Source organism: Pseudophryne corroboree, chromosome 3, assembly GCF_028390025.1.
Source record: "Pseudophryne corroboree isolate aPseCor3 chromosome 3, aPseCor3.hap2, whole genome shotgun sequence".
In the NCBI taxonomy this organism is placed as follows: domain Eukaryota; kingdom Metazoa; phylum Chordata; class Amphibia; order Anura; family Myobatrachidae; genus Pseudophryne; species Pseudophryne corroboree.
Genome location: NC_086446.1, coordinates 80,399,533 through 80,425,641, shown reverse-complemented (window position 1 = coordinate 80,425,641; position 26,109 = coordinate 80,399,533). Strand labels below are relative to the sequence as shown.

Sequence of the window (26,109 nt, the reverse complement as noted above, 5' to 3'; positions counted from 1 at the left end):
GTGGATGCTTTAGTCCAGGTCTGGGAGGAGATCCCTCAGGAGACCATCCGCCACCTCATCAGGAGCATGCCCAGGCATTGTAGGGAGGCCATAGAGGCATGTGGAGGCCACACACACTACTGAGCCTCATTTTTACTTGTTTTAAAGACATTACATCAAAGTTGGATCAGCCTGTAGTGTGTTTTTCCACTTTAATTTTGAGTGTGACTCCAAATCCAGACCTCCATGGGTAAATAAATTTGATTTCCATTGATAATTTTTGTATGATTTTGTTGTCAGCACATTCAGCTATGTAAAGAACAAAGTATTTAATAAGAATATTTCATTCATTCAGATCTAGGATGTGTTATTTTAGTGTTCCATTAATTTTTTTGAGCAGTGTACTACTGTTCTCTTCTGGTGTAACCCAGGCACATATACTACTGTTCTCTGCTGGAGAAACACTAGGCACATATACTACTGCTCTCTTGTGGTGTAACCCAGACACATATACCATACCTCCCAACATCTGAGTCAATGAAAACGGGATTCATGAATTCTGTGCACGTATAGTGTGTGACCACGCCAAAAAGAGGGTGTGCCCTATGCAAAATGGGGCGTGGTGATCGCAGGTCATGCCCCCATGTTTTGTCACTAAGGGAGCATGTCCAGCGCTCTGTGAGCTGTTGCCATGCCTCCTCTCCCTCTGTCTCCATTGAATAGACGCTGTGTACATGCACACAGCATCTATTCACCTCTGCTCTGCTAGGCAGAGCAGTGATTGACTGGAGCCTCCCAACTGCCGCCCCCACCGTGGGACATTACTGCCCATGGGTGGGACAGTTCCAAAAAAGCGGGACTGTCCCGCTAAAATTGGGACAGTTGCGAGGTAAACATATACTACTGTTTCCTCCTGTAGTAATCCAGGCACATATACTACTGCTCAAGGGCATAGCTACCATAGGTGCAGGGAGTGCAGCTGCTATGGAGCCCAGAGCTGAGCGGGGCCACCAGCCCTATCAAAGTTACATGTGTTATAAACATTTTTCACCATAGGGGCACTTACAAATTTGTACCTTGGGGCAACATATCTAGTTATGCCCCTGGACCTTCTCATTGTAATGTGGTTCAAATAAACTGGAGGGAATTATAATGTTACATAATATGAATTGGGGCACTATAATTTGGCACAATATGAAGTGGAGGCACTATATGTGGCATAATATTAACTGTGGACACTGTGGCATAATGTGAATTGGGTGTACTGTGTTGCATAATGTGTTCTGGCAGCCCTACAATATGATATAATGTGAACTTAGGCACTACTATGGTTCAGAAAATGAACTAAGGCACTAATATGGGGAATAACATTAACAACGGCTGCAGAGAGGTGTCTTTAGAAGCTTTGCAACAGGGGCCCCTTGCTATGGGACCCTCAAAGTTCTGGCTATGCCTCTGCTACTGCTCTCTCCCGGTGTAATCCAGGCACATATACTACTGTTCTCTCCCGGTGTAACCCAGGCGCATATACTACTACTCTCTCCCAGTGTAACCCAGTCACATACACAACAGCTTGAAGTGGGCAGCGAAGCAGAACTCCTTTCTCTTACGTCCTAGAGGATGCTGGGGTTTGATTTAGTACCATGGGGTATAGACGGATCCACTGGGAGCCATGGGCACTTTAAGAGTTTAATAGTGTGGGCTGGCTCCTCCCTCTATGCCCCTCCTACCAGACTCTGCAAGTTTCATGGTGGAGGCCTTGAAGGATATTGGCATGCTGAATGCAAGGGCTGCTTCCATGGCAGTCTCGGCACGCAGAGGACTCTGGCTACACCAATGGACTGTGGATGCAGAATCCAAGAAAAGTGTGGAGAACGTACCCTTCACAGGTCAGGCCCTGTTTGGGGAAGCATTGGATGCATGGATCTCCACGGCAACTGTGGGTAAGTCAACCTTTCTTCCATCAGCAGCACCACTGGCTAGGAAATCTTATCCTACATCTACACTGCAGTCCTTTTGGACTGCAAAATAAAAAAAATCCAAACGCCCGTCCACTTTCTTTAGAGGAGGTCGGGGAAATCCAGAAAACCTGCACCAACAGGTTCTCAGGAACAGAAACCAGGTTCTGCTTCCTCAAAATTCTTCAGCATGGGCAGGTGGGAGCGAGACTAAAAGATTTTAGTCACATCTGGGCATCATCCTGCCTAGACCCCTGGGTAAAAGATATTGTTGCCCAGGGGTACAGACTGGAGTTTCAAGAACTCCCATCTCACAGATTCTTCAAATCAGGCTTACCAGCTCCACTGACAGAAAGTGCTATCCTACAGGAAGCCATTAAAAAATTGGTTCAAACAAATGTCATTGTTCCAGTTCCACCTCACCTAAAACAGAAGGGTTATTACTCAAACCTGTTTGTGGTACCAAAACCGGACGGTTCGGTAAGGCCGAAATTAAGCCTAAAGTCATTGAACCCCTACTTGAGGGAATACAAATTCAAGATGGAGTCTCTGAGAGCGGTGATCTCAGGTCTGGAGGAGAGGGAATTCCTAGTATCCCTGGATATCAAGGATGCGTACCTTCACATACCGATCTGGCCGCCTCACCAGGCTTATCTCAGATTTGAGCTGCTGGACTGACAGTTCAGTTCCAGGCACTGCTATTTGGCCTCTCCACAGCACTGTGGGTGTTCACAAAGGTCATGGCAGAGATGATGCTATTTCTCCACAAGCAGGGAGTGAACATAATTCCATATCTGGATGATCTGCTGATAAAGCATCTTCCAGGGAGAGGCTGTTACAGAGTAATGCTCTCTCAACTCGACTACTCCATGATCCTGGGTGACATGAGCCAACAGAGAAACTTCACTTCCTGGGGATAATACTCACAATGGAAGTGCAGAGGGTATTTCTACCGGTGGAGAAAGCGTTGGTGATCCAATCAATGGTCCAGGATGTCCTAAAGCCAGCCCGGGTATCGGTTCATCAGTGCATTCGCCTTCTGGGGAAGATGGTGGCTTCCTACAGTATGGAAGATTCCATGTATGGCCCTTCCAACTGAATCTCCTGGACAAATGGTTGGGATCACCTCTTCACATGCACCAGCGGATACGCCTGTCGCCGAAAGCCAGAATTTCACTCCTCTCGTGGCTGCAAATGTCTCACCTTCTCGAGGGCCACAGGTTCGGGATTCAGATTTGGATCCTTCCAACCACGGATGCAAGTCTCAGAGGTTGGGGAGCGGTCCCCAAGGGGAAAACGTCCAAGGAAAGTGGTCAAGTCTGGAATCCATCCTTCCCATAAACATTCTGGAACTAAGGGCCGTATACAATGGGCTTCTACAAGCGGCACATCTTCTGCAAGATCAGGTCATTCAGGTTCATTCGGACAATGAAACGGCAGTGTCCTACATAAACCGACAGGGCGGAACGAAGAGCAGAGCGGCAATGTCAGAGGTAACAAGAATCCTCCTCTGGGCAGAAAAGCATGCAGTGGCACTGTCGGCAGTCTTCATTCCGGGAGTGGACAACTGGGAAGCGGACTTCCTCAGCAGACACGATCTCCGTCCAGGAGAAAGGGGCCTCCACCCGGAGGTATTCACAGAGGTGACAAGCCGATGGCGTGTACCTCAGATATACATGATGGCCTCTCGCCTCAACAAGAAGCTTCGGAGGTACTGTTCCAGGTCAAGAGACCCACAAGCAGTGGCGGTGGATGCACTGGTAACTCCGTGGGTGTACCAGTCAGTGTATGTGTTCCCTCCACTTCCACTCATCCCAAGGATTCTCAAACTAATAAAAAGAACAAGAGTTCAGGCGATCCTCATTGCTCCGGACTGGCCAAGATGGGCTTGGTACGCGGATCTTCTGGAATTACTGCTGGAGGATCCGAGGCCTCTTCCTCTTCGCGAGGACCTTCTACAACAGGGGCCATTCACCTATCAAGACTTACGCGGCTACGTTTGACGTCATGGAGGTTGAACGCCACATCTTAGCTCGGAAGGGCATTCCGAACAAGGTCATTCCTACCCTGATACAGGCTAGGAAGGGAGTAACATCTAAACATTACTATCGGATTTGGAAAAAATATGTGTCTTGGTGTGAATCCAAAAAGTTTCCTACGGTGGAGTTTAAACTGGGACGGTTTCTCCTCTTTCTGCAAGCAGGTGTGGATGTGGGCTTACGCTTGGGCTCCATAAAGGTCCAGATTTCGTCTTTGTCCATTTTCTTCCAGAAACAATTGGCTGCCCTCCCTGAGGTTCAGACATTCTTGAAAGGGGTTCTGCCCATCCAACCACCCTTTGTGCCTCCTACGGCACCTTGGGATCTTAACGTGGTGCTGCAGCTCCTGCAATCGTATTGGTTCAAGCCTTTATAGGAGGTGGACGTAAAGTTTCTTACTTGGAAGGCAGTCACACTGTTGCCATTGGTATCTGCTAGATGTGTGTCTGAATTGGGGGCATTGTCCTGCCAGAGCCGCTATTTGATTTTCCATGAAGATATAGCTGAACTCAGAATGTGCCAGCAATTTCTTCCAAAGGTTGTGTCAGCTTTTCATATCAACCAACCTATTTTGGTGCCAGTGGCTACTGGCTCCTCAATTTCCTCAAAGTCCTTGGATGTTGTGAGGGCTTTGAAAATATATGTTAAGAGAACTTCTTGTCACAGGAAGTCGGACGCTTTGTTTGTCCTTTATGATCCTAACAAGGTTGGGTGTCCTGCTTCTAAGCAGACGATTTCTCGCTGGATCAGGTTTACTATACAGCATGCTTATTATACGGCAGGCTTGCTGTGTCCAAAATCTGTTAAGGCCCACTCTACACGTAAAGTGGGTACTTCCTGGGCGGCTGCCCGGGGTGTCTCAGCTTTACAGCTTTGTCGAGCAGCTACTTGGTTGGAGTCGAACACGTTTGCTAAATTCTACAAGTTCGATACTTTGGCCTCTGAGGACCTAAAGTTTGGTCAATCTATTCAGCAGGAACCTCCACACTCTCCCTCCCGTACTGGGAGCTTTGGTACATCCCCATGGTACTAAATGGAACCCCAGCATCCTCTAGGATGTATTTATTTATTTATTTATTCATTTATTTATTAACAGTTTCTTATATAGCGCAGCAAATTCCGTTGCGCTTTACAATTTGAAATAACAATAACAAAATGGGTGATAACAAACAGTCATAGAGGTAGGAAGGCCCTGCTCGCAAGCTTACAATCTATAGGGAAATAGCACCTATCCTTGTGTACATATGCCTATCTATAGCATAGAATGAGAAGACATGTGAGGATATGTGTGGACTGTACAGAGTGGATGCAATTTGATAGGAAGGTTTAGGAAAGTTATCTGGGCGGTTCTGGAATTTGATACGCTTGCCTAAAGAGGTGAGTTTTCAGGGAAAGCTTGAAGGTTTGGGGACTAGAGGAGAGTCTTATTGTGCATGGTAGGGCATTCCACATAGTCGGTGCAGCCCGATGAAAGTCCTGCAATCGTGAGTGGGAGCAAGTAATGAGTGTGGATGAGAGAGAGTGTGGATGTATGAGAAAATAGGATTTTAATTACCTGCCGGTAAATCCTTTTCTCGTAGTCCGTAGAGGATGCTGAGCGCCCGCCCAGCGCTTCGTATTCCTGCATTGTTTCTTGGTTAAGTATTGTTGGTTCAGTCGTAGCTGAATCGTTTCGAGTTGGTTAGCTTGGTTTTCCTTTTGTTATGTGTGAGCTGGTGGGAATCTCACCACTATCTGTGTTAAGTCCTTCTCTCGAAGTATGTCCGTCTCCTCGGGCACAGTTTCTAGACTGAGTCTGGTAGAAGGGGCATAGAGGGAGGAGCCAGCCCACACTATTGAACTCTTAAAGTGCCCATGACTCCTAGTGGACCCTTCTATACCCCATGGTACTAAATGGAACCCCAGCATCCTCTACAGACTACGAGAAAAAGATTTACCGGTAGGTAATTCAAATCCTATTTTTCTTTATATACTGTTCTAGGTGGCACCTATAATGGCTGGTCACTCTTCTCTAGTCAGGTGGCCACACCCCTTCCAGCATATGGCAGTGCCCCTTAGTGGGCACCTGTGATTGTATTTCCCTGGTGGTCCCTTCATGCCCCACAGAGCCGGACATAGGCATAGGCAAACTAAGCAATTGCCTAGGGCATTTGATATGCCTAGGGGCATCAGCAGCTTCTGCCGATTAAAATGATATGTGGCATGCTTATATTCTGTATGTAGCATTTCATATGCAGATACAGCCACAGTCTCACACAGTATATAGGCATGCTGCATATCAGTTTAATCAGCAGAAGCTGCTTGTGCATCCTTGCCACATAGCAATGCAAATAAGATGCATTTTCATAAAAAAATAAAAAAGGTGCCCGACGTTAGCATTGATGCAAGATTTGTGAGGACACATCTGTATCCAAGCAGAGGCAGAGATCACAGTGTTAGTGGAAGTGTGAGTGCTGTGTGCACGTGAGTGGGTTGGTTGTGCAGTAATGTTCGCAATATGTGTCAGGAGCATTATGTGTGTCATGTAAAAATGCATTAATAATGTGCAACATGTGTAAAGGGCCACGATGTGTGTCATTATGTGTATAAGGGCATTAATAATGTGCGGCATATGTGTAACAGGGTACTACTGTATGTGTGTCATTATGTGTATAGGGGCACTAATGTGCAGCAAATATGTAGGGGGCACTATGTGTATCATTATGTGTATAAGGGCATAAATAATGTGCCCCATTTGTGTAAGGTACATTATGTGTAAAAGTGCATTAATAAAGGTTATCATAATGTGTAAGGCGCATTATGTTTATAAGGACATTAATGTGTCTCATATGTGTAAGGGGCATTACTGTGTGGAATGGTGTATAAATGCATTACTAATGTGTGGCATTATGTGTATAAAGTGCTCTACTATGTGGCGTTGCATATAGAAAGGGCACTACTGTGTCGTCTAATGTGAATAAAGAGCAATAGGGTGTGGTGTAATGTGAATAAGGAGCAATTCAGTGTGATGTAATGTGAATAAGGGGCTCTACTGTGAGGAGTAACGTTTATAAGGTAAAGTGATACTACTGTGGGATGTAATATGAATTATGGACACTATCGCAAGATAAAATGTGAATTAAGTTGCAGTACTGTGTGGCGTGATTGGAATTGGGGTTACTATTGTGTGGCCATGCCCCTTCCCAGCAAGAAGATGCCCCTTTTTGGGCTGTGCGTCAAATGTGCGAACTGTTCCTATTTAAAATATAGGGGATACAAGGACTGCTATGGGTGAGGGGTGATGGTGCTGGGAAAGAGGTGCAAGGTCAGAGGCAGAATCAACGGTGGTGCTAGGGGGCACCAGCCAAAATCTTGCCTAGGGCATCATATTGGTTAGGGACAGCTCCGATGCCCCAGTCACTGAGTGTTTCTATTCTCATATGGTGCTGTCTGTAATGTATGGGGCCAGATAAATAGTGACTCTAGTCACAGTTTTACTAAAATGTTTATTGTTTGACTACTAGACAATGGGAGCCCCTACACCAACATTGTATCTACATTATACAGTATATTCTGTCAGTGATGACATCACGTGAGGCTGGAAATGATAAATTACCTAATGCAGATCCCTCATCTCTCATCAGGTTAAATTACTGTGGTCTGACCTCCTCCTGCTGTGATGATCTCCACTTTGTTCTTACTACAAACCGCTCTCTGACCAGACTGGACCTGACACACAATGTTCTGGAGGACTCTGGAATAAAACTTCTGTGTGGGGGATTGAGACATCCAGCCTGTGCCATACAGGATCTTACGTAAGAATTATTTTAAGGGCATATCCATTTAGAAGCAAAAGTAAAAATGTTCCCATGGAACTGTATATTTCCTACAGCCACAAAGTTTTTCCTATTCAATTCAGAGCAGGTGAAAAGTCAGGGAAAATCCTTATTTAAGGTGAAAATGGCAGGATGTTGGGAAACCCCCAACTAATTACAAATTAGGCAATTGGCAGTTTTCAGTTAGCTTACTTGGGCCAATAATTACATGTATTGTTTATTTGGCAACAGTTTCTTATATAGCACAGCAAATTCTGTTGCGCTTTACAATCATGTAATTTTTGTGGTAAAAAAAAAGGCCTCACATTACCCCAAAATAAACCTTTTTTAATTTTTTTTATTTTTTTTTAAATCAGCAAACATTTTCAATGTTGGTTTTGCCTTGTAAACGTTTGTTGCTTTAAAAAAACGTACCAGATCGGCTGGAGTCTCGAAGCTCTGGCCGTCTCGCAATCCATTACATCCGGCCCATGATCATTTAAACTATAAGAAGGAAATTGGTTGTGATTGACAACAGGATAGATATTTAACTCTTACTGTGTATTTTGTGTGACGGATGCTACTTTACATGGTTTAAAATGATTTTGGTTAAAACTTTTTTTTTTTTTTTACTTTCCATTTTTTATTTAAAAGTGCCCCAACAAAGAGTCTCTCTTTTCTTGTTAGTTCATAGAAGATTCTGGTTCATAAATAAATAACAGCATATAGGCCCTCATTCCGAGTTGTTCGCTCGCTAGCTGCTTTTAGCAGCATTGCAAACGCTAGGCCGCCGCCCTCTGGGAGTGTATCATAGCTTAGCAGAATAGCGAACGAAAGATTAGCAGAACTGCTACTAAATAATTTCCTGCAGTTTCTGAGTAGCTCCAGACCTACTCCTAGATTGTGATCAGCTCAGTCCGTTTAGTTCCTGGTTTGACGTCACAAACACGCCCCGTTTCTCCAGAAACTCCTGGGTTTTACCCTGACACCCCTGCGTTTTTTAGCACACTCCCGGAAAACGCTCAGTTACCACCCAGAAACGCCCTTTTCCTGTCAACCACTCACCGATCAGCAGTGCGACTGAAAAGCGCCGCACGTACAACAGCAAAACTGCTAAGTTTTTAGTTAAATAACTTGCATGCGCGCTGCCTAAAATGTGCATGCGCATTTAGCTGCAAATCGCAGCATAGCGAAAATCGGCAACGAGCAAACAACTCGGAATGACCACCATAGTCTGCAAATAAGGCTAGTTTTAAGTCTACATCACCAAGTCAAATGCCTTTGAAAGAGGGAGAGGACCTTGGTGCTATTAGCTAGTGGTTCCAGGGCTATAGCAAACAGGAGCGGTGAGAGAGGACAACCCTGTCTTTTCCTTTCTGAATGGAAATTGGTGAGGAAAGAAATATAACAGTCTTAAAGAATTTATAAAAGACTCTGTAAAGCCAAAGTGAAGCAATGTCTGGAATAAGTGTGGCCACTGCACTAGGTCAAAAGCTTTCTCAGCATCTAGGGATAAAATTAAATTATTATGAGAGATGGGAGACAAAGAAGAAGAATAGATAGCTGAGAGGTCCCTACAAACATTTACCACCGAGTGGTGACACCATATAAAGCCAGTTTGATCTTGGTGGATAATATGGGGAAGAATTAATTTCAACAAATCCTCCAGAATCTTGCTTAAGAACTTATAATTAAGCTTTAGTAATAAGATGGGACAGTATGAACCAGGAAGAGTGACGTCCTTACCCAGTTAAGGCAATGGTGGTCATTCCGAGTTGATCGCTCGCAAGCTGCTTTTGGCAGCTTTGCACACGCTAAGCCGCCGCCTACTGGGAGTGAATCTTAGCATAGTAAAATTGCGAACAAAAGATTAGCAGAATTGCGAATAGACACTTCTTAGCAGTTTCTGAGTAGCTCCAGACTTACTCGGCATCTGCGATCAGTTCAGTGCTTGTCGTTCCTGGTTTGACGTCACAAACACACCCAGCGTTCGCACAGACACTCCCCCGTTTCTCCGGCCACTCCCGCGTTTTTCCCCGAAACGGTAGCGTTTTTTCCCACACGCCCATAAAACGGCCTGTTTCCGCCCAGAAACACCCACTTCCTGTCAATCACATTATGATCACCAGAACAAAGAAAATACCTTGTAATGCCATGAGTAAAATACCTAACAGCATAGCAAATTTACTTGGCGCAGTCGCACTGCGGACATTGCGCATTAGCAACTAATCGCTCCGTTGAGAAAAAAAATAACGAGCGATCAACTTGGAATGACCCCCAATACCTTTAAAATAGCTGAATTGAAATGTGGAGGAAGGGACTGGGAAGTAAGGAATGCATTAAAAACTTTAACCAGTGTCTCTCCTAGCCTAGTGGCAAGAATCTTTTAAAAGTCCCCACTTAAACCATCTGGCCTTGGATCTTTGTCAGATTTTAAATTTTTAATGGATCTGTAATTTCTTTAAGGTTTATCTGGGATTGGGGTGTTTTAGCTAAATGGGTGGAGGGATGGGGAGTGGGGCGAGGGGGGTGGGGAGACGTGGCAGAGCGTCCCTATAGGAAAAAGTGTAGTCCGTATCAGGAGAGAGTGAAGAAAAGGGATCCACCAGGCTGGAAGAGGGAAGAGGGGAGGTCATCTTAGCAGAGTGCAGGGTTTCATTAAGTTATTTCACTAGCTACACTATCTGAGCATTTGATGTAGTTAATCCCCCTGAGTTGTTTTAAGGGGGTGCATCGTAATAGGAGAGCAGGAGCCACGCAAGATATTGGTCAGTAGGCGACAAGCCTTGTTGCTGATCTTGTGGAATTTGACACTAACCAAAAACATATACCAGTCTCCCATCCCTTGCATGAGTTCCTCAAAATGTATTTTTGCTGTAAGATACATGTTTTGAGAGGAGAGAGTGGTTTGACTTACAGTATACTGTTGAAAGGCTACTGACAGGGCTGTCTGGAAGGGATGTACTTACAGTATGTGACCACCAGTGACATTATTGATGGCTAAATCCCGCACCCCAGGAAATCCCAACAGTCGGAATGCCGACTAGCAGGGACTATTCCCATAGAGTGGAAAAAGAACCTGTGGCCGGCGGCGGTAACGCATACCCAACCCATCTGGAATTCCAGATAGTTTTGTGAATACTTCTTGTTATTAGCTGACACAAAGGAAATAATTTCCCCTCTTAATAAAGTCTTGGCTGCCATGCAGAATGTGACAGGGTTAGATTCCAGTCATGGGAGGTTGGTGTTTTTATAATCTTCCCACGCAGCTTCTAAACGGTTCCTAAATTTAAGGGAAAAAGGATCCTATTTATCACCATCTGCATCCAAGGATGCGGATGTGAGGTGATAAAATCGCCCGAATCCGCACTACGATAATTGATTACATTTATTTTTTTTAACAGTTAGTTATATAGTGCGCACACATTCCGCAGCGCTTTAGAGAGAATATCTGGCCATTCACATCAGTCTATGCCCCAGTGGAGCTTACAATCTATATTCCCTACCACATGTATAAGCACACACATTCACGCTAGGGTTCATTTTGATTGGAGCCTATTAACCTACCAGTATATTTTTGGAATGTGGGAGGAAACCGGAGTACCCGGAGGAAACCCACACAAGCACAGGGAGAATATACAAACTCCACACAGTTAGAGCCATGTCCTCCATGACCTCAGTGCTGTGAGGCAGTAATGCTAACCATTACACCATCCGTACATCGCACAGATGTATCAATTATCACATGCAGGGTCAGGGCTTGCTAGCAAGCTCAGTCCCTGCAATGCTTCTCTGCCAGTGGCGTAACTACTGCCCCCGCAGCCCTCGCGGTGGCTTGGGGGCGAGGGGCTGTGGGGGAGCCGCCACTGATTTAGCGCAGATTGACATGTGGACGAGCGTCCACATGTCAATCTGCTGTCTCCTCTCCCTCCTTCCCTCCGCTGCTGTGTTGGAGGGACACGGAGGGCACAGCGCGCGCCTCTCCTGTGTCCCTCCTGGGTCTCCGGCGGGTCTAATAAATGAAGTGCTGTTCGTGAGCTCTGATTGGCTCACGAACCGGCACTTCCTTTAACAGACCCGCCGGAGACCCAGGAGGGACACAGGAGAGGCACGCGCTGTGCCCTCCGTGTCCCTCCATCACAAAACAGTGGGGGAGCGCGGGGAGGGGGGGGGGCACTGGGGGAGCATATGCGGCCCAGGGGCAAGGGGACATATGTGGCACTGAGGGGGCATATGTGGCACTGAGGGGGTATATGTGTACCTGGCACATGCGGGATGCTATATTTGGCACTGGGGGCAAGTGAGTACCTGGCACTGTGGGGGAATATCAGGCACTGGGGGCATATGTGGCACTGGGAGCACAGCCCTAGCAACAAGCACTACCCTCTAGCAACGTGCATGACACCCAGTGTATGAAACCCCTGGCAACGAGCATGACACCCGGTACATATAACCCCTGGCAACGAGCATGACACCCTGATCATGAAAACCCCTGGCACCGTGCATGGAACCAAGAGCATGAAACCCCTGGCAATGATCAGGTAATTTAAAAGTAATTAGAAGCCTTACTGTAGGACTTAATGTGTAATGGGCATTACGGTGTGTGGCATAATGTATCACAGACATTGCGGTGTGTGTCATAATGTGTCACAGGCATTACGGTGTGTGGCATACTATATCACGGGCATTGTTGTATGTGGTATAATGTCTCAGGGGCATTGCATTGTGGCATAATGTATAACGGGCATTGCGGTATGTGGCATAGGGTATAACGGGCATTGCAGTATGTGTCACAGGCATTACGGTGTGTGGTATACTATATCACGGGCATTGTGATATGTGGTATAATGTCTCAGGGTCATTGCAGTGTGTGGCATAATGTATCACGGACATTGCAGTGTGTGTTATAATGTGTCAGGCCTTACGGTGTGTGGCTTACTATATCACGGGCATTGTGGTATGTGGTAAAATGTCTCAGGGGCATTGCAGTGTGGCATAATGTATAACGGGCATTGCGGTGTGTGTCATAGGGTATAACGGACATTGCGGTATGTGTCACAGGCATAACGGTGTGTGGTATACTATATCACTGGCATTGTGGTATAATGTCTCAGGGTCATTGCAGTGTGTGGCATAATGTATCACGGACATTGCGGTGTGCGTCATAAAGTGTCAGGCATTACGGTGTGTGGCATACTGTCAGGTTCGGTTTGGTTTGTGTCCCCGGAGGGGGCGCTAGTGGGTCAGTGGAGGTAGGATGGAATAAGTGAGGAAACTGGATTGGATTCCTGCGCATGTGCGCGATGTTGTTTTATTGAATGAAAAGTAAAACAATATGGCAGCAGGAATACTTTGGAGAAATAAACAATAATAAATGCAATGGGTATGGTGCAGCGTGGAAGCTGAGAGTCTATGGCAAAACAGTGAGAGTCTATGGCAAAACAGTAAGAGTCTATGGCAAAACAGTATGATAGTATGGTTGATCAATATGCTGGTATGGGAACCAGAGATGATAAACACGTGGAGCCAGCAGAGGTGATGATAATAGTAGCAAACCTGGTAGCAGATGCAGAAGACTTGATGCAGGGTTCACAGTGCTATTGGGAAAGCACAGGCAGCTTGCAAGCTGATACACAGGTGAGGTGATGGGCTGCACCTGGAGATGGAGTCTCTACAGCTGAGGCTGAAGCACCCTGTGTTGGAGATTGGTGTGAAGCCTGTAAATGAATGTAGGAGTTGCTGATGCTTGTAGTTCCACGGAGCTGTAGTAGGATAACCAGGAACACGGAGTAACAAGCAGGTAACCAGGAACACGGAGGAACAGGTAGGTAACCAGGAACACGGAGTAACAAGCAGGTAACCAGGAACACGGAGGAACAGGTAGGTAACCAGGAACACAGGGGATCCAGGAGGGTAACCAGGAACAGGGAGGATCCAGGAAGGTAACCAGGAACACAGGGGATCTGGAGACTGGAACACAGGAACTTGCACAGGAGAGCTGGAGTGGTTGCTGGAACTTGTAGTTCACCAGGAACACTGGGACCGCTGGAAACTGGAACAGAACTGGAACAGCTGGGACCTGTTGTTCCACAGGTCCAACACACAAGGATGTCTTTGTAGACAGAGGATTGCAAACAGGAGCCGCCTGTTCACGGGATGTGACGTGTTGTCCAAGGCGATGTGAGAGAGCCACAAACTGGAAGTTATACCTCCTGCCCAGCAGTGATTGGACACAAACTGCAGGCGGAGATACTAGCTGGATTGGGTGTCCAGATCAGCTGTGAGTTAGTTGAAGCACTATGTACTCCAGGCTGCAGAGGACTGAAAACTAGAACTGGAACAGAACTGAACTGCTGGGACCTGTAGTTCCACAGCAGTGATGCGATGGAAAATGCAGATTCCTGACAGTACCCCCCCTTTTATGGGTGGGCACCGAACACCCACGCTGGAACTTGGAGGAACCTTGAAAAAGAACTTAGGAAACACAAAAGCAGAGGTCCTCAAAAGTCTTCCCAACTTTCATCTTCAGAAGACAGATTTTCCTCCTCAGAACAAGTAGACCATTCAGGGTCATTTGAGACAGAATTTACTTCCTGGGAAAAGGCATAGCTAGGAAGGATAGAACCTCCCATAATGTAACTTGAGTCTTCATCAACAAACTCACTTTCAGAGTCAGAGTCCAGGTCTAGTGTGGTCATGGGAGCCTTTTGTTTAGGAACAACAGAATCTGAGACAATCTGTGGACCAGTGAATTTGAAGCTATATGAGACACCAGGACTAGGGTTTACGGCAGCATAGCCAACACTTACGTCAACAGATGGTAGACTTTGAACTGGTTTTTGAGCTCTCCAATTCTTGTAATTCTTGAAATCTCTGATACATTGATTCAACAGAACCTGATCGTGTTTGGAAAGAGTTGAGTCGAAAAACTGAGAACTGGAAGACTGATCAGAAGACTGAGCAGATGTTGAATCTGGGGAGTCAATACTTTCAGAAGTGTTGCTGTAGGATGGAGACACGGAAGTATATGCCACTTTCAAATCTGAAGTCTGAGAACCTTGTCTTGACTTTGCAGCTTGGAAATCTTTAATAGCTTGGTCTATTGTATCCTGATCTTGCACAGAGAGAGATGTTGGAGAGGATTTAGCAGTAGACAAACTGTTGACAAATTGGGCAGAATGCCCAAATGACTTTGAATGCATAAACTTTGGAGCAAACTCCTGTTTTACGGCTTCGCAGAAAGCGGGAAGATCACTCAGTAGCGGATCTTTAGATTCAAATGAGAGGATTCGCCCAGTCCAGTGCTCTACCTTTGAAGAACAGGAACTGGAGAAACAACAGAACTTGGAAGGGATTGCTGCAAGGTATCCAAATGGATAGACATTCCCTGTAGAAACTGGAACATCTGCTGCTGCGCAGCCTCTTGACCATCCAAACAGGAGACCAGATTTTGTAAGGCCCCTGACCCCACATTCTGACCACCATCCGAGTCCATTGGCCTTGGACAAACTGTCAGGTTCGGTTTGGTTTGTGTCCCCGGAGGGGGCGCTAGTGGGTCAGTGGAGGTAGGATGGAATAAGTGAGGAAACTGGATTGGATTCCTGCGCATGTGCGCAATGTTGTTTTATTGAATGAAAAGTAAAACAATATGGCAGCAGGAATACTTTGGAGAAATAAACAATAATAAATGCAATGGGTATGGTGCAGCGTGGAAGCTGAGAGTCTATGGCAAAACAGTGAGAGTCTATGGCAAAACAGTAAGAGTCTATGGCAAAACAGTATGATAGTATGGTTGATCAATATGCTGGTATGGGAACCAGAGATGATAAACACGTGGAGCCAGCAGAGGTGATGATAATAGTAGCAGCAAACCTGGTAGCAGATGCAGAAGACTTGATGCAGGGTTCACAGTGCTATTGGGAAAGCACAGGCAGCTTGCAAGCTGATACACAGGTGAGGTGATGGGCTGCACCTGGAGATGGAGTCTCTACAGCTGAGGCTGAAGCACCCTGTGTTGGAGATTGGTGTGAAGCCTGTAAATGAATGTAGGAGTTGCTGATGCTTGTAGTTCCACGGAGCTGTAGTAGGATAACCAGGAACACGGAGTAACAAGCAGGTAACCAGGAACACGGAGGAACAGGTAGGTAACCAGGAACACGGAGTAACAAGCAGGTAACCAGGAACACGGAGGAACAGGTAGGTAACCAGGAACACAGGGGATCCAGGAGGGTAACCAGGAACAGGGAGGATCCAGGAAGGTAACCAGGAACACAGGGGATCTGGAGACTGGAACACAGGAACTTGCACAGGAGAGCTGGAGTGGTTGCTGGAACTTGTAGTTCACCAGGAACACTGGGACCGCTGGAAACTGGAACAGAACTGGAACAGCTGGGACCTGTTGTTCCACAGGTCCAACACACAAGGATGTCTTTGTAGACAGAGGATTGCAAACAGGAGCCGCCTGTTCACGGGATGTGACGTGTTGTCCAAGGCGATGTGAGAGAGCCACAAACTGGAAGTTATACCTCCTGCCCAGCAGTGATTGGACACAAACTGCAGGCGGAGATACTAGCTGGATTGGGTGTCCAGATCAGCTGTGAGTTAGTTGAAGCACTATGTACTCCAGGCTGCAGAGGACTGAAAACTAGAACTGGAACTGAACTGAACTGCTGGGACCTGTAGTTCCACAGCAGTGATGCGATGGAAAATGCAGATTCCTGACACATACTATATCACGGGCATTGTGGTATGTGGTATAATGTCTCAGGGGCATTGCAGTGTGGCATAATGTATAACGGGCATTGTGGTGTGTGGCATAGGGTATAACGGGCATTGCGGTATATGTCACAGGCATTACGGTGTGTGGTATACTATATCACTGGCATTGTGGTATGTGGTATAATGTCTCAGGGTCATTGCAGTGTGTGGCATAATGTATCACGTACATTGCGGTGTGTGTCATAATGTGTCAGGCATTACAGTGTGTTGTATACTATATCACGGGCATTGTGGTATGTGGTATAATGTCTCAGGGTTATTGCGGTGTGTGTCATACTGTGTCACAGACATTGTATGTGCTATAATGTATCAGGGGCATTGCAGTGTATAGCATAATGTATAACGGGCATTGCGATTCCTGTCATAATGTGTCACAGGCATTACGGTGTGTGCCATAATGTGTCGGGGGCATTACGATGTGTGCATATTGTGTCATGTGCATTATTGTGTGTGGCATAATGTCTAAGGGCCATTGCAGTATGTGGCATAATGTATACTGGGCATTACTATAAGGAGGAAAAATTACAAATAATGTAAGGGGCATGACTCAGGATTATTTTTCTTTCCTGTGGTGGCCAACGTCTGGGCGTGCAGGTTGCAAAACTGGGGTATAAGGTAGTCTTTTCCTGCAATGCCACGCCCCTTTATGCGAAACCACGCCCATTCCAACGAAGCCACACACCCTTTTTGCGGCGCGCGCATGTTTGTCCCTTTACTAGTGACAATTATGGCGGATGGGGTGGGGGGGGGGGGGGCGAAGCATTTTTTGGCTTGGGGGAGAAAAATTTCTAGTTACGCCACTGCAACATCATTGCCAGAAAATACCCGATGTCCTGCTGCGCACACGCCACCACCGCCAGGTCGACCCCCCCGCACTGTAAATATACTCACCAGTCCAGGTAGCCTGTCATTGCTGCCTCTGCAGGGCTGCCAGTCATTGGATCCTGTGCGCTGCTGTGACCCCCGGTGCTGTAAAGTGAGCTGCCATTTTGCAGCATCACTTTACTGCACCGTGGGTCACAGTGCAGCACATAGAGGGCCCGGTGCTTAGACTGGTAAGTACGTTTTTTGTTTACTTTTTATTTTTAATTTTTTTTTACAAGTGATCAGCTTGTGTGTCCATCAGACACACAGAGCTATAACACTGCCGTGTCCCGCACAGCTTTCTCTGAAGGTTGCAGATCGCAATGCTGCCATGTGATTTCACCAGCCTGAGCTGGCATAATTATCACGGGGCTCACTGCAAGTTTTTTTTACATTTTTATTTTTTGTAAATTCGTCCCAGATTATATTTCCCATTAAAAGTATGGGGCATGCAGTCTCGGTTACTAAATAAAAGGGAATTAAAGGGTTTGGAGCAGTTTTTCATGAAAACTGCTCCAAAAGCCCTTTAATATATTTAAGTGATACTAACATAATGTGAAAAGGGAGTGAAAACACCCTTTTTCACATTATTTTAGTAAAAATAATGTTAATAAATAAGCCTCCATGTGAGGTGGAAGGGAAATTTCCACATCTTCATTATACTCGGTTCATTAGGACTGTGTAAGGGGTGGCATTCTGTATGCCGGCGGTCGGGCTCCCGGCGCTCAGTATACCGGCGCCGGGAGCCCGACCGCCGGCATACCGACACTTATTTTCCCTCGTGGGGGTCCACGACCCCCATAGAGGGAGAATAAAATAGTGTGGCGCGCGTAGCGCGCCACCGTGCCCGTAGCGTGGCGAGCGCAGCGAGCCCGCAAGGGGCTCCTTTGCGCTCGCCACACTGTCGGTCAGCCGGCGGTCGGGCTCCCGGCGCCGGTATGCTGGGCGCCGGGAGCCCGACCGCCGGCCAGCCGTAGTGAACCCCTGTGTAAGAGCAGGGAAGTGCAGTCAGGGGATGCAGGGGAGGCAGAGCCTCACCTGTCATTTTCCAATGAAAATAGCTGTTTTTCCACTGATCTGTGGTATAACAATGGTCAATGGAAATAACTGCTATTTTCATTGGAGTATGAATTAGCGCTCCCCCGCACGTAGAGAGGGACAGATTTGAGGCAGTGAAATATCTGCCTCCCTCCGGCAACCAGAATCTGCTTGGAGCTGGGGGTGGAGCTGGGGACGGGGCCACAGCTCATGCATTTTCACTGCATTGAAAAAAAGTGCAGGTGAAGGCAGCTCTGACATATATGCCTTGACATGGGCTAAAGGAACGCCCCCTCAATGATGTAGAAGATGTATGGCTACCTCTCCCTGGTACTAACCATTCCCACTGGCTTGGGCCGGAGTGGAGCGGTGTCAAAGTGAATGTGGCAAAGGTATGATCATTATCTCCACTGCCTGATCACCATCGAGGGTACTGGTCGGGGAAAGGGGTGGGAAGAGAGGGCGAACAGCTAGGGCTCTCACTATACAGTAGCTCTGCCTTCACACCCACCGGCCAAGAAAGTGAGGACTTTTAGAGGTCTTGCATTCAACAAACTGGTCACCTTTTTCCTGGGACCCCCCTGACCGTTCAGACAGTAGAGTGTGGACCCTGGGCTCTGTACTCCAGGTCCTTCATGCTTGGAGGAGGCAGCAGCTGACATGTGGGTGCTGGGGAGAAGCGCTATGCGGAGAGCTGAGAAGCAGGTAGCAGCCAGCATGTAGACACTCCAACATTTCACACATGAAAACCAGTACAAATTAGGAAATAGGGCGTGACCACGGGAAAAGGGGCGTGTCCACACCCCCTTTCCTATACTTTCAATTTTAATTTGGACAGTCAACCATCCGGTACAAAGCCCGTTTTGAAATCAAGTGGTTTGCGTGGAGCGCACAGTATGTGTATCTTGTTAAAGGGGGGCTGCTGGTATCTGGAGAGTTGTCCAGACTCTAGGGCTAGTGTTATCGTACAGGTTTTGGATACCTGCGCTCACCCTCTCTTTGGTGTTTGTATGTGAGAAATGATGTATCTCTATGATCTGTAAATACCTTTATAAGTCACTATGCTTAGTATAACAGATGGTACAATAATTCATATATAATTTATGATATTGTGATTACACATAATTGCCCTTATTTGCAAATAGTAACATGCATATTGTGTGAACATCCGATGTATAGGGAAATTAAACACAAGATGAAATAAAATATGGTATTGCCGCTTGATGAATATCCTAAAAAAAAAAAAAAAAAAAAGTCTTGTGAGAAAAGGAGTGTCTTTGTTCCAGATATATAGGAGTCAGTCTTTATCTGAAGGGATTTCCTTTCCCCTCAGTGTGAGTCTAAACAGTGTGCCCAGAGACGGTTCTTTTGTCAATAATTGATCGTAGGTGAAGGTCGTGTTCTGGGAGGCCGGCGTCCCGGCCTGCCAGGTGCAACTTACCCTCACGATGTGATGTTTAGTTCTCTTTGTTCACTCTGTGGTGAGTGATGATGTGGCCACTCGCGCTGTTTCCGCTGTATCCGTCCCCGGTGGTGCTCCTCAGCAGACAGGGCTGGAAGCCTTCCTGGCTCTGCTGCTAGGCTGCCGGGTCCCGCCGGAAGCCGCACTGAACAACCGGAAGTTGCGTTGCCGCAACGCTCCGCTTCTTCCTATGTCCTGTGCGGTCTCAACGGCCGCTCCACTCGCCGGCCGGCGAGGAGTCTTGTGGATGTAGTTTGCGGTGATGTGCTGGCAAGCTTGAGGTGTCTGCATGGATCTGTTTCCAACCGGTTTCGGCCGCAACTGGCCTTCTTCAAGGATTCAGAGTGCTGTCCCATGGGGTTCTTTTATTGGTCTTTCTGACCAATCGGATGTGGTGGGTGTGGTTCCAAATGGATGATTGATGTTGTGGTGGGTGTGGTCCAAATGGGTGATTGATGTTTCCATGGAAATGCTTCACTTAGTGCATCTGTTCATTTCAAACAGTAGTGTGCCCGACTTTTTTACTTTTATGGTATGGGGTTTGATGACAACGTGTATGTCCCATATATAAATAGTGGTTTCTTGGTCATATGTATCAACATACATGAATAGTAGTTCTACGGTTAAGTAGAGATATCATTTTCTACAAACATATCACATTTGCATATGTATTCATGTCTATGTATAAGTGGATATGGGTGTCTGGTTTTCCAGTGTCCGATAGTGTGCTCCAACCTGTAATAATTAATTGACTAGTAAGTTGCACCTGGCAGGCCGGGACGCCGGCCTCCCAGAACACGACCTTCACCTACGATCAATTATTGACAAAAGAACCGCCTCTGGGCACACTGTTTAGACTCACACTGAGGGGAAAGGAAATCCCTTCAGATAAAGACTGACTTCTATATATCTGGAACAAAGACACTCCTTTTCTAACAAGAATTTTTTTTTTTTTTTTAGGATATTCATCAAGCGGCAATACCATATTTTATTTCATCTTGTGTTTAATTTCCCTATACATCGGATGTTCACACAATATGCATGTTACTATTTGCAAATAAGGGCATTTATGTGTAATCACAATATCATAAATTATATATGAATTATTGTACCATCATTTCTCACATACAAACACCAAATAGAGGGTGAGCGCAGGTATCCAAAACCTGTACGATAACAAAGCCCGTTTTGGCAGGTACAGACCATCAGTGTTCACCAGAGAAGAACTGATGGTGGGAGGAGTGCATAACGACAGTGACACTAATGATTGGTGGTTAGATACTTGTTTAAGTGAAGAAGTAGTCCGGAAGAGACAAGCAAAATTAAGATTAATAAATCACTTGGTCCACCTAGCAAGACCCCTATACTTGATTTTCAATAGTTCAATTAGATCAGGCATGGTACCAAAGGATTGGCGTATAGCTGAGGTAGTGCCATTATTTAAAAAGGGATCCAAAAATCATCCAGGTAACTACAAACCGGTAAGTTTGACGTCTATAGTGGGGAAAATATTGAAAAGGAATTCTAAGGGATAGCATACAGGAGTATCTACAGACTGCTATGGTTATTAGCAAGAACCAGCATAGGTTTGTGAGGGACAGATCAGGTCAAACTAACTTAATTAGCTTCTATGAGGAAGTGAGCAATAATCTCGACCAGGGAAAAGCAGTGGATGTGGTCTAGTTAGATTTTGCAAAAGCCATCGATACAGTGCCTCACAGGAGACTGATCATCATTAAAGGAGCTTGGTCTAGGAAAAACTGTACATGGATAAGCAACTAGCTGGATAACAGGGTACAGAGAGTAGTGGTCAACGGGAAGTCCTCAAGCTGGACCCAAGTAGTCAGCGGAATACCACGAGAGTTCGTACTCAGGTCACTACTGTTCAACATATTTATCAATGACCTAGAAATAGGCCTGGAAAGCACAGTATCAGTCTTTGCAGATGATACTAAACTGTGTAGGGTAATTAATTCGGAAATGGATGTGGAGTCTCTGCAGAATGACTTATCTAAACTTGTTACCTCGGCGACTACATGGAGAATGAGGTTCAATATAGAAAAATGCAAAGTTATACATTTTAGGACTAAAAACAAACTTGCATCCTACATATTAAACGCGGAAAGTCTAGGGGTAGATTTGGGGGTACTCATTGATAATAGGCTTAATAACCGTACACAGTGTCAAAGCACAGTAAAGAAGGCAAGTAAGGTGCTAGCAAGCATTAAACGGGCCGAGGATGTAATCCTGCAGCTGTATAAATCATTGGTAAGACTGCACCTGGAATATTGTCTTCAGTTTTGGGCACCACTGTATAAAAAAGATATAGGTGAACTCGAACGGTTCAAAGACGAGCTACTAAATTGATTAAAGGCCTAGAGGGACTGGACTACGAGGAAAGGCTTACTAGGTTGAATATGTATACACTGGAAAAGGGGCGTCTAAGAGGAGACATTATTAATATCTTCAAATATGTAAAGGGGCATTACAAAGAGTTATCAGAGGAATTATTTATTAAAAGAACACAGTTAAGGACACGCGGACACTCGCTGAGGCTGGAGGAGAGGAAATTCTGTACGCAACTGAGGAAAGGGTTCTTAACTGTTAGGGCAATAAGGATTTGGAATTCACTCCCTGGGAAGGTGGTAATGGCGGACTCTGTAAATGCATTTAAAAAAGGATTGGATAAATTTCTGATTGAAAATAATATCCAAGGTTATAACATTTAAAATATAGACGTTGTTAATCTGGGTGTAACATGATTTATAGTTGTTAACTAGTCATAAAAAATTATTTCAGCCGGTACATTGTAATCAACACAATTTAATACAGGTTGAACACGATGGGCATTTTGCCTCTTTTCAACCTCAATTACTACCGTATGTTACTATGTATGATCATAAAAAAAAAAAAGGTACTGTAGCTGCCAAAAAGGTACAGTTGGAGGGTATCATGTAGATGCTGGGGAGAAGTGCTGAGTGGGGAGCAGGGGTGGTCAGCAGCCTGCTGTTCAGGGAGACTCGCTGAGGGCACTTTGCCAGGGGTCCATTGCTCTCCAGCCCCTTGAAGTGAGACCCAGCATTAAAGCAGCAGCCCTGTCAGCCGGACATACGGTGGGGAGCCGCGGCTGCAGTGCTCATACTGGCTTCGTTACAACCTGGGCACACACCAGAAGAGAAGGGCATTAACTAACTTATGTCTATCCCTGTCAGCCGGACGGTACAGGTGCAGAGAGTCAGGGATGCGGCTGCAGGTATGCAGGGAGAATAGTGATACTTAAATCGGTCACTGATGCAAGCCAGTGCCTCCCCAGCCACTGACCTTACCGCACGTCACAGTGTAAGAGTGCTGTTACTAATGCCTGGACCGACAATGAGATGGTTTCTATTTAAGAATCAATTACCTTAGGAAACAGAATGTGAGAAATTAAAATATAATCAATACAGGAAAATTCATTGTGAGACGCTGGGACTTGAGGTGACATCAGGGACTTGGGGTGTAATTCAGACTGGATCGCTGCAGCGATTGCAGTCTAAATCCTTTTGTGGAGTGCGCACTGGGAGCCCAGTGACATGCTAACAGCATCTCTTGGCTGCGATCGCCTCTGCCTGATCGACAGGCAGAGGTGGTCATGTAGTGGTAGGGGGTGTGCCGACGGTATTAGAATGCTGCTGGCGGGGCAAAGTCCGGACAATGCAGGCATGTTTGGACCATTGCGGGGGCAGGCCGCAGTGGCTGAGTGATGTCACATGCAGCCGCTGCAGCCCAAGATGTGGCATGTAGTCGCCTGCCAGCGCGCAGTAGCTGCACTGGCAGGGAGCTACTCCCCAGGTGCAAAAGCATCGCCACCGTGGCAGGGCCTGACATGCGGTCTAGCCCTGTGCTTGGCGCCCCCCCCCAGCATGTCAGAGTAAGAGATCATAGGGGGTAATTCTGAGATGATCACAGCAGCAAGTTTGTTAGCAATTGGGCAAAACCATGTGTACTGGAGGGGGGGGGGGGCAGATATAACATGTGCAGAGAGAGTTAGATTTGGGTGGGTTATTTTGTTTCTGTGCAGGGTAAATACTGGCTGCTTTATTTTTACACTGCAAATTAGATTTCAGTTTGAATACACCACACCCAAATCTAACTCTCTCTGCACATGTTATATCTGCCTCCCCCTGCAGTGCACATAGTTTTGCCCAATTGCAAAAAAAATTGCTGCTATGATCAACTCAGAATTAGGTCCATTGATGTGCTAAATTTAGCACATCTACGATCAACTCTGAATCACCCCCTTGTAGTCATGTAGCAAATAGCAGGAAACCTAATTTAGGCCCTCATTCCGAGTTGATCGCTATTCGTAACAGCGTTTGCATGGGAGCGAACATGTTGCAAGACTGCAAATCCACGCCCTATGCGCACGGTTGCAAAAGCATGTGTAATAGTGCAAAAAGGAGGTGTACACCATTCTTCATCTCACGGTAGCAATGTGTGTGCAAGGTGACAAATCGCCTTGCTACCAGTACATGCTGTTTTGCAAGTGTGAGGTGCAAACAATTTGTACTTCGGCGTTGCATTCGCTAGCTTGCGCATAATCGCACAATGGGGTTTTTTTTGTTTTGGTTTTTTTATGGATTTTTTTTCAGTTTTTTGTGTTTTACAAAACAGTGACCCACCAATAATGTTATACTATTAAAGTTGGAGTTATCTAAATGGACACATTGAATAATCTGAGGCTAGCTGAAATTGTTTAAATTATGTTGTACATTTTTAATGTACTGTCAAATAAACACACAAAACAATAGCTTAGTAAATTATGATTTCATTTTATTTTTAATACAAACTTTGTTTTTGAATTAGTTTGGGTTTATCAAACATTTTACAAATAAAAATAAAAAATTTGAAAAAAACAAATAAACCGATCCACAGTGGCCAGAAGGGCCTGGATGTGGCCTTGCATGGCCACTATTTCTGCCCGTATGGCCATATTTCAGGCTCCTTGGTCAGGATCTAAAATAAGTGGACATGAATGTGTGAACTATTACATGAGCACACAATGCCATTTTTTTTTAAAAAAGAAACAGAAATACTGAACATTTGACATTCCACTGTAAAGATGATTATGTACTTCACATATGCTACTTACAGTATTAATGTATTACAAATTGTTAACAACATTTACACTCAATTATTAGTCGAGATACTGTATTTCAAATGAAAATATATATCTCTGTCCTTATATATACTAAACAGCTAAAACCAAGCTACACTGCATGTGTTATGTTTACGTATAACTTCTTTCCAAATTCTATTTATGGAGTGTTTAAGGCCACAACCCATCTTAGGTAATGGCACTACACACATCTCATGATGTGCAACAAAACAAGTTTGTTAGCCTAGGCCTTTATTATTCCTTTTTAAAATCATTTACCATAGATAAATGACTGCTTTAGCAATGTGATTGCAATACTATTGTTAGGTTCCTGGTGCTCAGAACAAGGGAGATGTTACGTAGAGAGTCCAGAGCACCAGAACGTGACGCTGAAATCAGGTGTGGTGTGGAAATAGCCCCTAGCACCCTACCTCTATTGTTTCACCCGTGTGGTCAGTTCATGCCTGAGTGACTATGGTTTCTTGAGCCCACGGCAGCCGCGTTTGAAGGGCGGATTAGATCTGCCCAACTCCGATGCCCCCAGGTCTTAGATTGAGACAAGGCGTGAACCGAGACAGGATAATAACCAGGGGACCTCTAACTAAAGCAAACAGAAGGCTAGGGGCTACTAACAACCCTAAAACTAAATATATGTGCGGCACACCGCCAAAGGAAAAGAACAACAAAGGAAATGCTGTCCACACGCCGACACAATACTGTTGTGTACCGGCGGTGACAGCATAAGCAAAACCCTCTGCAAAACACCAGTAACAAAATATAACCAAAGAATACTGCGGCCTAGGCCGACGAACGCGGCAAAGCCGCTACTCACGGAACCGGTACAAATTCTGGCAAACGGACAGGAACCCCCAATGCAGCCGACACAGACTCTCAGAACCGGAGGACAGGCAGAATCCCAAATGACAGACCGGTGGACACCAAGAAGCCAGATACTCGACCAGGCACAGACAAAGCCACAGGCCTTCTGGACAGGAATGCTTCACGGCAGGACACTGGGATCAGATACTGGGATCAGAAACTGGAACCGACACTGGAACCG

General features: G+C 45.8%; 1 protein-coding gene and 1 long non-coding RNA gene across 2 annotated transcripts in view; one reads left to right on the top strand and one right to left on the bottom strand.

Annotated features, from left to right (window-relative positions):
• Nucleotides 1–26,109, top strand: part of LOC135054807 (NACHT, LRR and PYD domains-containing protein 3-like) — a 430,555-nt gene that overhangs the window by 211,921 nt on the left and 192,525 nt on the right. The window contains exon 8 of the mRNA XM_063958167.1: nt 7,600–7,770. Within this exon, the coding sequence (XP_063814237.1) occupies nt 7,600–7,770 (171 nt within the window). The remainder of the gene's footprint in view (nt 1–7,599; nt 7,771–26,109) is intronic.
• Nucleotides 24,704–26,109, bottom strand: part of LOC135054808 (uncharacterized) — a 54,725-nt gene continuing 53,319 nt past the window's right edge. The window contains exon 3 of the long non-coding RNA XR_010243578.1: nt 24,704–24,907. This is a non-coding gene — a long non-coding RNA (uncharacterized LOC135054808). The remainder of the gene's footprint in view (nt 24,908–26,109) is intronic.